At 42.6% G+C, this 14001-nt stretch overlaps 1 protein-coding gene across 9 annotated transcripts in view; it reads right to left on the bottom strand.

Moving 5' to 3' along the window:
- ZNF507 (zinc finger protein 507) overlaps nucleotides 1–13070 on the bottom strand; it is a 45767-nt gene extending 32697 nt beyond the window's left edge. For 3 of the 9 annotated variants that reach the window (XM_057314302.1, XM_026484260.4, XM_026484253.4), the window contains exons 1-3: nucleotides 12911–13070; nucleotides 3532–5666; nucleotides 1998–2115 (exon numbers count right to left, since the gene is read on the bottom strand). In XM_057314302.1, the coding sequence (XP_057170285.1) occupies nucleotides 1998–2115; nucleotides 3532–5666; nucleotides 12911–13046 (2389 nt within the window). In that variant the 5' untranslated portion in view covers nucleotides 13047–13070. Of the gene's footprint in view, nucleotides 1–1997; nucleotides 2116–3531; nucleotides 5667–9816; nucleotides 9989–11363; nucleotides 12694–12876 lie in introns of those variants that run through there. The other 6 variants (XM_026484255.4, XM_057314303.1, XM_044378925.3 and 3 more) reach the window with 5 other exon arrangements.
- Between the last annotated feature and the right edge of the window lie 931 nt (nucleotides 13071–14001).

Raw genomic sequence — 14001 nt, 5'->3', positions numbered from 1 at the left:
GTAGATTCCCCAGAGGGCAGGGATCTGTGTGTTTCGTTCATGCCGAATTTCCAGGGCTTTGCGAATTGTACGTTTGCAATAAAGAATGATTTAATTAAATTTCACAAAGGAGCACCATACGAAAGTGCTTTGCCCATGGCTCTAGTAGAGCACCTGTGAGGTCGGCTGACAACCCCGGCAGTACGGTTCTGTCTTCCTCCCCGGCTGCGGTCCTTACAGGCACTGATGCCTTCACTGGACTCCCGGCAGCTAGCTCAGGATGGGCACTCCACGCCTTTTGGCAGAACGAATGTCTGAAATACCATTACACTGGGTCTCGGAGTCAAAAACATGTCCCAAGTTATCTGTGCCATCAGAGCGGGCAGAGGCTGGGGACCACTGAGGCACACATCCCCCAACTTGTTTATTAACTTTACTAAATGGCTAAAGAAGTTTTAGTAAAACATGAATTACTTTGACCTTACTTGTTTCTTGGCCTGACAACCAGATTTCCAAAGATCTAATACTGAATTAATGAAGTATCAGTGTGAGTGTGCAGGAGGTTATCAGTCATCTGAAGTGTTTTACGACTATGACAGAAAAAAGCAAATGGAGCAAAGTGAGGAAAAAAGAGACATGGCAAACAATCTAAAATCCATACATTTAACCCCAAGAAACAGAGCAGAATGCACAAAGAAAAGACACTGTAAAATGGAATATGGTGGACAGATGCTGTCGCTGTAAAGTTCAAACTGGTTACTTTAATTTTGAGCCGACAGTTTAATCTTTTTTATTAAAATTGTGAGTTCTAATTTAACAACCCATTTGGACAGTTTTATAAATTACTGCTTTTGAAGATGGTGCTAGAAAAGACATATTCCTCCACTCGTATTAACCGCAGGTGGTGCCACTGAGTAGTATTTACTTTATTCCTTCATTAGGGATTTATGGTCCAATGACATCAAATGTTTTAATGTCTCCTTTAAAGGGGGATATGGAAACATAATGAATTAAAATAAAAGGAGGCATTTAGGGCTATTTTGTAAAAACTGTTTTAGCTCAGCCATCTATTGCAGAAACAGATGCTATGTCATAAACTCCTTTTGTTTTGGATAGTTTTACAGGGATGACATCTGTTTGACAAGGGAATTTTGGTGCTACAGTGGTGTCAAAATCAGTTCTTTCAGAAACATTCTTGAATCAGTTATGCTTTCTGGGGTATAATTTAATGAAACATTATGGTAAAACATTTTACTCTGCAGTTGTTTCTAACTTTAATTCTTAGGAAATCTAAAAAGGAAAGTCACCCCAATATGTTTTATTTCCCATAAACACTATGTACCGCACTTGAGACATTTAAAGTATATCAATTTAAGAGAGCTGATGCAAGGAAGCACAGTTTATTACGCTTTATCCCTAATTCTCCGGATGTGGCATCCGCCTTTTCATGGAACTCTAATTAAATCTTTTGATTCTAATATTCCTATTAGCAGAAACTTGGCCGACTGGTACCTAACTGGTACATAAAAAGATCTTGTGTTTTTTTGCGTTTTTTTAAAATAATGCAGATGAAATCTGGCAGTCATACTTGGATAAGAATAAGATCACAGCAGGAAGCCTCACTTAAAGTTTGAGGTGGGGGCCTACCATCTGCAAAAGCTGTATGTTCTCAGTGGGTCAACTGGTACTGAGAGAGGGGGGCCTGCTTCCCACACTGCGACTTCCCCGGCTTGTTGGTATGTCACCCAAGGCTTTGCGCTGGCCTTGGCTCTTCCAGGACAGCATAAATTTCAGCCTATTATCTACCTACATTATCGAAGCTGAGTATTCACTAACACTGCATTTCAGTCAGTACCTCAGGATATCCTCAGGAACACAGGTAAGATTCACTCCGCAGTATGAAAAGAGGGAATATATGCAGCTTTAGTCCTGAAATTAACCCACATGACAACTGAGGGCTTTTTAAGAAAACTTCATATGCTAGTCATGCAGCCTGTACAAAACAAATACACGGATACCTTCTTGAACACATTTTCCATCAGCTGTATCACCAGAAATTCTCGACTCATTAGAAGTTGCTACTGACAAGGTATCTGGAAGACTGTGTTGCTCTCTCTCATGGTTCCTCAGCTGACTCTAAAAAATTGAGAAATATTCACATGTAACCTTCAATAAATATACTTGCACTGTTACTAAGAGGCTGTAGAAGCAGTTAATTGCTTTCACGGCCTAGTACCTAGAACACATTACCAATATTTTACAAACAAACGTGCTAAAAGATTATCTGACTTATTTGACAGTTTATGGGAAGAAATACACTAGGGAAATCACAATCTCATCAAAAAGGCAGTTTTGCCTTCTCTGAGAGGAATCCCCTGCTTACACATGGCACGTGCCTACTTACTGAACTGCTGACAGGCCCGGCGGAGGGAAGAGCAGGTCACTCAGAATAACCCAATGCTTTCACAAAAATAAATCCAAACAGTAACTGCTGGACTCCTGCTAATTTTTGCCTTTCAGTATCAACTAAATGTGTAAGAGAGACCTAATTGGAACGGTTCCTCCACGGTATCTTCTTCCTCCACCCCCACCAATCAAGAATGCAGGAGCCAAAGAAACTTCTGGAACTTGCTTTTGCTGCCCATTTGGATGCACTGCTTGTCTGGTAGCCTGAGGCCACTTCAGAATTTCATGAGGGCAATCCAAGTAGGCAGTGAACCTCAGAGTCAAAGGCTTTTTTATTCCTGATTACCTTTTTACTACCAGCTAGACCCCAACTCTGGGAAATCTGAGAGGAAATGTCTACACCCCAGTTACCCTTTTAGGACACCTTTCTCCTTCCACCAAACAGCCAGCTGGCACATTAGAGAAGAAAAGTGCGAAACTAATGATTCAATGAATCCAGTTTCCTTTACAAAAACAGTATCTCATGCTGGTTGTTGGTTATAAGGCAGCATATAAGATGAAAATCACAGTCAAAATAATCCTTCAAAGTCTCTTAAACTGCCCATAAAGCAACACATGTGGCTCTATTTCCACCTTACTGTCTTTCATGAAGTCCAACACAGCTTATTTTTCCCCCTGCAATGACACAGATCGCTACTGGCTGGGGGTGTAGCTGAAGTGAATGACCTACATTTTGGGGCCATGGAAGATGAAAAATAGCTGTTTTTTTTGTACTGATGATGTAGGATTACATTTGTGTAAATCAAACGTGTGTATGTCCCTCCACTGTACGTTCCCTCGTAATTACCCTGCAATTTAAAATCAACACATTTAAAAAAAGATAGCCACGCCAGAACTAAAGCAATAAACACAGAAACTGTTAAGGAGGCGGTAGGCAGGGAAAACAATCGTACACCAGAAATTCTGATGACCCAGATTTCAGTCCCAATTTCAATTCAGTTGGGATCCCCTGGGCAAATTACCCAACTTTCCTGGGTCTCAGTTTCCTTATCTATAAAATGAGGTGGCTGGGCTCTCTCTACCAAGTTCCCTCCTGGTTCTAAAGATTCTAAGGTTCTCTGAATGATTTCATGAACCTATGCTTACCTTATAATGAAAAGATTCCTCACACTGTTTGCACTGGTATATTCTTGTTTTACAGTGGTTGATCATGTGGTTCTCCAAATCTTTGCTGTTGTCAGCTATGTGCTCACAGATAGGACACTGATACGGCTGTCTCTGTCGATGCACCCGCAAGTGCTGCTTGATGTAGCCCTTGTTCCCGCTTGCGTAGTGACACAGGCGGCAGCGGTAGGGCCGATCAGCATTGGGGATGTATTCTACCACGCTGCTTCCCGACAAGCTCGTGTCGCTGCTGGGTTGGCACTGGGCGTTGTCCTGCAACTCCTTCAAAATGTCATCATCTGAAGCATTTTGGTCTGTCCTTTCCCTCAGCTTTTCAATGACCGTCAGTAAGGACATGCTGATGCCAGTCTTAACTTGCCCATCTGACAATTCCTGCCTACCCTCTGGGAGTGCTACCAAAGTAGAGTTGCTTTGGTTAAAAGTAGTTAATCCATCTGCAGAGTTTTTAAGTGGTGACATCATTTTAGAATATGCTGCCAACGTACTATCTGCTTGCCTTTGGCCGGTGTCTGGATCTAAAAGGTTTATATTGCCGTAGTGCCCGAGGTTGGCCCTCGTCAGCTCTGCAGCTCTTATAGGCATCGTGACGAGGGCTTCTGCGGCTAACGAGTGCAGTCTGAGAGACTCAGAATTTGTTCTTCTTCGGCCTGGCGGGGCATTCTCATCAGCAGCCAGTCCTTTGTTAACTAACTCACTGTCTTTCTTCTCTGGACTGCTCCAGCCTATGATCAGCCCCCCGATGTCAACAGTACATTTATCAGCACGATAAACTTCATCTCTTCCTTCACACCCAATCTGGGATTCTGTCGGGCTCAGGTTTTTTCCTTCTTCGATTTCGGCATTCATGAGGAAATGTTTCTGTGAAAGAGTTTCTTCAGCATTTGGCAGACGCTCCACTATCACATTAACGTGACCTTTTTTATTTGGGCTGCTACTGATGATCTTCTGTGCAGATGAAAGTAGGCTATCAGCAACCAGATTCTCCTCCACATCGGAAATCACCTCTAGCATTTCTTCCTCGTTAGGGTCAAGAGTAACTGACTGACCTAGATGAACTCCCCCTTCCGTACTCTGTTCTAAAGGAGATGAAGAGGATAATGTTTCTGAGCTGCAAATCTGCACTTGTACTGAAGGCCCGTTGTGGATACTCAGTTCGTTGTCTCCAATAGCAATGACGACTGCGTCCAGCGCACCAGGTTCAGCAGCCACTGAAGAGTCCAGCAAGCCTAGGGGCTCGTTTTCATTTTCAAAGATTGGATAGGAGCAATCGACCTCCCCGGCATGCTTCCAAGCATGTGTTTTCAACATTCTCTGCTGGCCACAGGTGTAACTACAAAACAAGCACCGATACATGCCATACTGTTCATACGCATACCACTTCCTCTTACCCATCTCTGTCACGGGTGCGTTTTGGGCAGTGTGAATTTGCAGACTGTCCGCACTCACGGCGAGATCAGAAGCGGTTTCGTTACTTCTTTCTGTGGGTCTCTGAGACAAAGGGTTGGAAGGGCTTACACACTGTTGGGCTTTGGATTGAGTGCGACTGTTGGCATCGTTTTCATGGTCATTTACCACGTGAGCTTCAAGTTCCTCTTGGCTTTTAGATGTAATATGGCACTCTGAGCACATTAATATCACCTCATTCTGCTGACCATGCTGCTTGATATGATCTTTTAACACAGAAAACGATGACGACAGAAACTTGCAAAGGCTACACTGGTAAGACATGGCCTTCCCATCGTTCTGGGCAAGAGAGCCAGGGGTAAAATGTATCTGCGACATCTCAGCCCTTCTACTCTCGGCAGCAGGTGACTGGGTTACTTTAGCTGGAATCTCGCAAAGTTCTTGGGCTTCAAGAGAGTGTGCTACACCACTTGAACGTGAGCGTTTTTTCCCAATTAAAAGACATTTTTGTGACTTTTCATGTTCTACTATCTTACTTAACTTCTGGATAACATGGATCAATGGATCTGTTTTAACTTTTCTTTGTTCATCGATTTCCAATGATGAACTGATGACAGTTTCAGCAGTCAATATAGCTTCCTGTTCTCCAATATCTGGTACCAACATGGCAACACTGCTGCTTTCTTCCATATCTAGAAAGGATAATATACAACAGAAAGAAATAACCAGGTTATAGGTATCCCAGGTATGTAATTAAACGAAATCGAAGCTCATCTTAGAGTTTAAGCTCATCTCCACATTCTCTAACCTGGGAGCTCCGTATCAGTACACCCGGCTAGCCCCAACAGAGACTTAAATTGTTCACAACTTCTCTTTGGAGTGCCATCCCCTATCAAGACCTTTTCATCCATTTCTTCCTTTGGAAATGACTTCAACAATTGGCATCTCCTTTTTCTTCACTTTCTTTCCCCTAGACATCTAGCTGGGCCCAATCAGTACTCCCTCTCTTTTGCCCAGTGCCAAAAAACAGGACTCCTATTCCTTGACTGAAGGAACACAGGCATTCCCAGTGCATGTGGAACCACCTCAAGTTACTACAGAATACCACTCTGTAAAGCTAATACATGATCGACACAATCCTTGGGAGACAACTTCTTATACCAAATATAACTGTAGCTTTATTAATAAAATCATAAATTTGGTTTTTTACTCCCCAAATTTTTGGAATTATAAAAAAGAGTTGTGAACCTCTTGCGAAGGGCAGAGTGAATTTTGAGAAGTACCATGTAACCGAAACTACATAAAAGCAATGATCTAGTTCCCTCTTTTACTTCCTTCCATTTATCTTCCTGAAGATAAACCACAAACTACGCTGTGGTTTTTTCCTAGAGGCCATATTAGTGGTTAACTACTACTCATACACATGTATGCTTTTTCTTTTCTTTTTCCCCCGAGAGGGAAGGGGCATCTGAGAAGGAAAACAAGTGATATTCTAGTTGTGTTTCAGGTCTAAATATTCAAAGTCCTTAAAAGGGGTTCTCTGTAAGTTCTAGCAATGCATTACAGCCAAGGAAGTTACAAAACAAAAAATACTCACAATATCTTTCCGCCTAAATCTTGAATCCTCTATTTCCTGGCAGTACTTTCATTTCAAACATTTCCTTTGGCTCAAAGTGAGATTAATTTGTTGACTTGGATCACATTTTTCGGTTTAGGCTTTTTTCCAGCAACAAGTTTTGTTTTTCCACATTTTAGGTGCATTCTGGAGTCTTACTCACAACATTCAATAAATGCCAGCAAAATTTTTAGTGGCACCAGCTATAGACCAAAGACCATACTATTCTTAAACTTCAGTTACAGGCTCTGAATTCTTATTTTAGGAGGTGAATAATGGCTTCTCTCCCCCCAGGTGGCTCAATCAACATGGAAGAGCCCTTCAGCCCCTGCCAAGATCAAACCTAACTCCTGCTAGACCCTACCGGTGCTCTGACCAGCTGCGGTGCCAGTCCTCCCATATCTACTCTTGGCAACAATGATGGCTTTTCCTCTCTGATTTTCTGCTCTTTCTGGCACACAAACTTTCTATATCTAGGTCCACATCAGGCAAAAATGCAAACATTTTACTCTCGGTTTCTTTAGTACTACTTCTTCCCTCCTTCCTGATATTCTGTCCAGTGTGATCAGCTTTCTTTTCTTTTCCATGTCCAACTGCACTCATGGTAGGGAATGCACTCCACAGCCATTACAACAGTGACTGCTATCCCAGCTCCCACACACCACTGGCCCTTTAGCCACTCTCTCCCTTAAACAACCTGAGGGCATTACCTCTCAACAGACTATGTAGTTCCTTTCCATCCTTCTCAAGTAGGAAGAGCAGTATTTTTAAATCTCTACACTCAATCCTAAGTCACTAAAGAAGGGACCAGTACGGGAACAATTTGTTTCTTTAGGAAAATCCATTGTGACTTCATAAGTCACCTTACTGCCTGAGAGTTTCACATTTTAAGGCCAAAGGGCGCTGTGGCTCTTTCTGTGACTAATGATTTCCTTTTAAGGTCACTCACTTAAGGCTTTCCTTTTTTCAGTTCAGTTGTTAAATGAAAATTAGTTAAGTAACTGTTAATAACATGAATGCCTGAACATTTAATTTCTTTCACAAGATCTGGTGGTCTACTGCAGATCTAACGTCTCCTTCTCCAGGAAATGTGTCACCCATGTAGGCTGACTGTAGTCTGCAGGTTAACAAGTGAATATTTGCTCAACAGACTTTGCATACCCACAGGGTTACAAAGGTGATTCATGTTATCCCTCTTTTACTTAATGATAGAATAGGAAAGAGCAGTGCAAATTGCTCCCTGTGGATATTTTAGTGTGTAACCTTAAAAAGAAAGTGAAATGAAGAGGAAGAGGAGTTCATCTTATCTGAAGAAAAAGACTAATACAAAAGAAACTGACAAAACATTCAGATTTTAAAAGCTGTGTCTGCTCAGGCATTAAGAGCTAATGGAAATTTGCAGCAGATGCTCCAATTTTCCCTGAACATTTATGTAAGTACCTCATTTTAGAGGCTGCATACATTTGGGGATAAGTACAGAAATGGCAGCTATAAAACAGATATGACAACATAAAATACATCAAGAAACACCTGAAAAACCAGTCTGAGTCCACATGGCAGAATCAATGTACAAGTTAAGTCTCATTAAAACAAAAGTCTCTGTTAGAAAAGGTTAGATAAACAGTTCATAATGAAGTATATACCAGGAGGGAGTTAAGCTGACCTTAAGGTCAGCCCTTTAAATTTTCATGAAAATTTCACTTACGCCACCAATGTACAAATATATATCGGATTCTATGCCAAGTGAAGTAAAATTTATTTGGGAAAAAAAAAGAGGAAAACAAAGAGTACAAATATAATCCCAGGGCTCATAATGATGACAACAAGGATTATGAACATCTGCATACTATCCACGGCCTTCAAGAGATCAATGTAAATGCAACTTTAAAAAACGACTCTGGTCAAGGGGGTGGGTGGAGAGGGTGGGGATAGAGAAGGAATGGCAAATTTTACAACTGAAGTTAAGTGATGAGTATCTAGGAATTCCTTATACTGTTCTTTCTACTGTGTACACGTTTAAAACTTTACATAATAAAAAATTATAGTAAAAATTGTTAAGTGCAAGGCATTAAGCAAAATACAGTATGAAAAAAAAATCACAGTACTCATGGTTTAAAACTGAATTGACTGGATAGGACAAACATATTTAGAAGTTAAAAAGAATTAACAGCTTTTAAATAATGAAACGGTACACCACGTAAAATAATTGGAACGGAACAGTCAATGACCAAAACCTAATAAAAAGTGAAGAGCTAATTTTGGTCTAGGAAGGTAAGAAAAGGCTTTTTGAAGAGGGAAGAGGTGCACTGTATTCCAAAAGACGGCTGTGCCAGATGTCAACCATTTGCCCCTCTGGGCTCACTGTCTCCTTTTCTCCACTCTGCTCTCTGCCCAGGAGGTATTACATCATTAGACTCCCATGCCCTCTAGTTTCTGGTTGCCAATGGGGAGCCACGACAGGAGACCAGAGGGAGGTAGTGGACTGAGATCAGGATATTCATGTCCTTGGTTCCCTCCCTCTAGGTCACCTTGGATTGGCCATGTTCCTCAATGGAAGGCCATTCTCTCCAGGCAGAGGGCTCTACAATACACTCCTGGTTCTGGTACCTCTTCCTTCTCCTGATGCTGCTAGTTTCAGGTAACTGCATTATCCCTGTGGTTTGCCTGTACAAGTCCTACATCTTTATTATGAGTATCTTTGTAAATATATCCTCCTTGAATTATCCCAGAGTGCCTCAGTTGCTCTTTTGGAATTCTGTTAATACAAGGGTAAGATTGACAAGGAAAACAGCCGTAACGTTATTATATTTTCATAAACTAGAATAAACTTGCTATCTAGTAGTTAGTGAAAAGATCAATATGGCTGAACAGGAAGGTTTACAGAAAGAGGAAAGACTAGAGACATCACTAAAGTAAGGAGCTTCTTGTTTGGAATCTTTAGACATAACAACATTAAACAAAATGTATGACATTGTTACAAATAAATAAATGTAAGTCGCATCCCAAACCAGAAACGTCCTACAATCCTTCCTAGTCTCAAATCTTTCCTAGACAACAGGACAGGTTTCTCTGGCTATCTGAAAGTAGAACCTTCCTATGAAATCTTTCAGAAGCCAAAATGATGAAAAGTGAGGAAGGAATTACCATTAATTTATATGGCAGAAGTTTTGAGTGTTCCCCAAACCAAAAAATAACCTCTTAGGCTTTTCTGATACCTCAGGACACACCTTGCTAACGAATGCACAAAATAAGTCAAGATAAAGCACAGATGCTCACAGACACAGTTCAAAGCTTTGGTGCCTTGATGCTGAGATGCAGAGCCCAGCTCCCGGGCAGGGAAGGAGCTTGGTGGGGTCACTCTTGCCGCTTGGGGTATGCGCTGCCTCTATTAATGGCTCCCTGCAAAACAAAGATTGAAAACTATTTTCGCTTTTTGTCTTTTTTTGTATAAGTGAAATCTTCGGATTTCCTTCAGTTAGAGAAAATAGGTACTATTGTAGGTCTTTCATAAAAAGCAAAGTGGGAGAAAGCAAACTGAAAAGTGGGGGAGACCTGAATTCCACAGGCAAAAGCTTATAATTAATGTCTTTCCCAAGAAAAGAACCAAATTATTTCGGTTGTCTTTCTTTCCTTGTAATTTACTACTTGGTTTCTTTGTACATCTAATTAGTTCCTTTCAGTTACAGAAAATGGTTATCGTAAGTAAAATCAAGTTGAACAATTCCTGTGGGCCTGAGGGGGACTGGAGGAAGGCTGTAATTTTCTGTGTGCGTGCAAAGGCAGTTTGCTATGTTATAAAGAACATTTTCTTTCAGACGAAGAATTTGTTTTTTCCCAACTAGACAAAGACTGTGTGAAGTAATGGCCAATTTCCCATTCTTCTAGATTATAATTCTAAAATATAAAACATTTTGCTCCAGCTGAAAGGCAGAAGTTCCTCTTCTGGAGTACCCTCAGTCAGCTGTGTGACATTAGGCAAATCACTGTTTCTGTGGGTTTTACTCAGATTTCTCAGATGTAAAACAAGAGACTGGTACTGGATAAACTTTCATGTCCCTGAATTGTAAACTGTCTATAAAAAATTACCTCGAGATTGCTTACACATTATTTATAGATTTATCTTATTGTCAGCTACAATTTCTTTGAGTTAAAATCTCCTTAGCTTAATTTGATTAATTGCCACTAAGAAAAAATAGTATAATATCACAAATACATGAATTTCATAATCTAAGATTTCTTAGCTGGCATCTAGCCTGAAAGAATATTCTAATTTGGCAGCTACGGTGAAGACATAAGGTCTAACTAACATTAACCAGTAATAAGATTTAACATTTACTGAGCACCTATAATGTGCCAAGCACAGTGCTGGAGACTACTAAAGTAAGTAAGAAGAAATCCTTGCCCTTCAAGTGCTCACCATCCAGGCGCAGTGCCTATGTAGACTTTGTGTATTAGCATGTTATTTCTGGTAATAGTAGCCTCTTTTTTGCAGGTAAGGAAACTGAGGCTCACAGATGTAAGGTAATAACTGGCTTAAGAACTGGAATCCAGGCCTGATTCTAAATCCCCTTTCTTAATATACCGTTTTCCCTCTTACATCTCAGTAAGAACAAATATGTATAAAGAATCAATACTGAAAAGAATAATAGCCCCTTACAGCTAGCCGGTGTCAAACATGTTAGTGTTTGATCTTTATAACGCTTTGGAACAGGCCAGGTGGGTGTTACACAATTTTACAAATAAGGAAACACTCAGTGTGGTTTAAGCGACTTACCCAAGGTTACATGGCTGTTAAGTGGCAGAGCCAATGTCTTTCAAATCAATTCCTGAAATTAACACAGTCCCTTGGATCAATCTTCAGAATTCAGCTGTGGCCAAGAATGGAAGTATATAGTATCAAACATTTCTCTTTCTTGATGAAACAAGGTAATTATTTCTTTTGGCAGTGAAAAATTTCCCAGTATTTTATGTCAAAAAGAAATTCAGAGGAATGTTCACGCAACCCAATCACGTGATGCAAATTTACATAATTTCTCTAACAAGTAGATTATGATTTTGCACAAGTTAGAAAAAAACTGCTCTGGAAACTTCTCCCAATAATTGTGTATTTTGTTTTAGCTCAGAATTTATCTAATTGACTCAAAATACTATTGTTTTTACTGATATCACTTTCTAATGCATAAGGAACAATAAATTGTATATTGCTTTTTCAGTTTTAACCAAAAAAAACAATCTAAAGGATGATTCTGCAAACTTCAAACAGTTCTGTGCAAGCACAGTACGCATGAAAAGAGAGGACACAGTAGACTGACCTATATATCTTCTAAGGCAGTTTCCTGCCCTGGTCTTACATTTCTTTGCCACAGTTTCTTATACTAGCTAGACTGAATCTCAAAAATCGAATAATGCCTATTCGTTTCTCCTAGAATGCAGCTATCTTATCGATTATGGTTAAGTAAATAGTTCGTTGCCAGGGCAGAAAGCACGTCTTTGGTCCTCCCCTGAAGTTAATTTTAAACGAGTTAGTAAGGTAAAGGAATGAAGGGCCAGGCTTTCTCTTTTAATCAATAACGCAACCCATACACTGAGTCAAAGCAGAGTACTGAAGAAAGTACAAGCTCAAGGAGGTGATAAATCCAGTAATTGCCTGATAAAAGAGATGCAGACTGATAGTAAATTACAGCCCACCGCAGTAACTAAAAAGATCGCCTACGGGTTGGGATGATGGCCTCCGCCTAATTAATCATCCAGGCCTTCCACACAGACCATTCACTCCGGATGCCCGCAGGTCTTAAAAGGTGGGAGCTTTTCCCACTGATCTCAGTGATCTCTGGGGACACCAGTTCGCCGAAAAGATTCGTAGGGGCAGAAGGCTAGGATTTTCTGTACTAGCTTTTCCTACACCAAGAATTGGCTAAAGGGCTGGGGCGATGGGGCTTGAGAAAAGTCATCAGGAGATGCGGTGAGGGCACCGTCGTGAGCTTTATCCAGGCTGGCCTAAGCGGTTTCACATCTGCAGAGGGGAAGGAAGCAACCAACGCCTAGCAGGCCCGCCTGGAGACCAGGCTGGTGACAGTATGCGGAGAGCGGCAGGTTCCCCCCCACCCCCCCGCGGCAGGGCAAGCCCGGGGTCTCCGCAGGCCTTGCTGTGGGCGGCGCAGAGCACTGGAAGAGGACGCGGAACTTGGGGCATGTGGCGAGCACCGGGCGGTGTCGGCCCGCAGAAGAGGAAGCGGGCGCCGGTAGAGGCCTGAGGGTAGGACGCACATGGCCGGCGGCGGCGCTACCTGCAGGCGGAGGGGCGGCCCCGGGGCGCGGTACCTGCGGTCGGGCGGCGGCTGCTGCTTCCGCGAGCCTCCTTTGGCCGGCCAGGAGCCCGGCCGTGCCCTCGCCCTCGTCCTCGCCCACCTCTCTCCCGGCTCTTTTCCCTCTTTCCCCCCGCTTTTCCCCTCCTCATCCGGAGCTCCAAGATGGCGGCGCTAGGGACGGATCACGTGAGCCGCGGGCAGGTCAGGTGACCCGAGTGGCGGGCGGCGGGGCGGGGCGATACTCAGGCCCCGCCCACAGGCGGCCTGGGGCACTCGGGCTGGGCGGACGCGAGGAGGGTGTAGCCCCGGTCCTAGGTGGGTTCGGGTCTAGGTCGTTGTCTCCCGAGGCCTGTATATTGTCCTCTCAGTGGTCGCCTGGGCCAAGAAGTCGGTGTGTCTTCCCACGTCGCCCCAGTCTCTTGTGGGCTAGCTTCATCACTCCATCTCCTCCCTAATTGGCTTTTCACCATGAGAACTGGCACTCTTTTCAGCCCTATGCGTATGAATTTGTTCCTGCGCTTGTTGGGCTATGTTTTCTGTTGTGTTCTTGGCTAAAATGGAGAGGTCCTAGCTAGGTTTGCGGCTGCACTTCAGGTGTGACTGGTGAGGGGCAGGGCTAGCCCTGGGTAATCTATTTGCTTGAGAGAGAGAGGGAAGATTTCCAGGGAAAGAACTCATCCTAGGGGTTATGGCCCGACTTGGTAGTTCCACACAGTAACACAACCTCAGTCCTTCTGAGGGGACCATGGTGTTTGTCATCTGGCTCTGTTTTTATTCGTGATATACACACCAGGGTTATAAGCAGCCTTATTTTGGTTCCCCTGAGAACAAAGTAAAATACAAAGGGAGTGAAGCATTGCATCCAGCTTCACAGAGAATGCTGGACTATTTGGGTACATTAGGAACTACACAGCAGGGTGTTTGGGTCTGGACTCAGTAGGTGGGCCAGGAGCAATAGGAAGGGAGCAAACCTAAGATTCCCCTCACAGCAATGGATTGGGCTTGTTCATTGAGATAGCTCTTGGGGACTTCTAGATGTATTTAGAAGTCTTTGCAGTGGGCTGGGCTCTCAATTATTAAGTGGGAGAAATATCTAGCAAAACT

The sequence above is a fragment of the Ursus arctos genome, unplaced genomic scaffold (genome assembly GCF_023065955.2).
Source record: "Ursus arctos isolate Adak ecotype North America unplaced genomic scaffold, UrsArc2.0 scaffold_19, whole genome shotgun sequence".
Lineage (NCBI taxonomy): Eukaryota > Metazoa > Chordata > Mammalia > Carnivora > Ursidae > Ursus > Ursus arctos.
The sequence above is the reverse complement of the archived record's forward strand: the minus strand, read 5'-3'. Positions and strand labels throughout refer to the sequence as shown.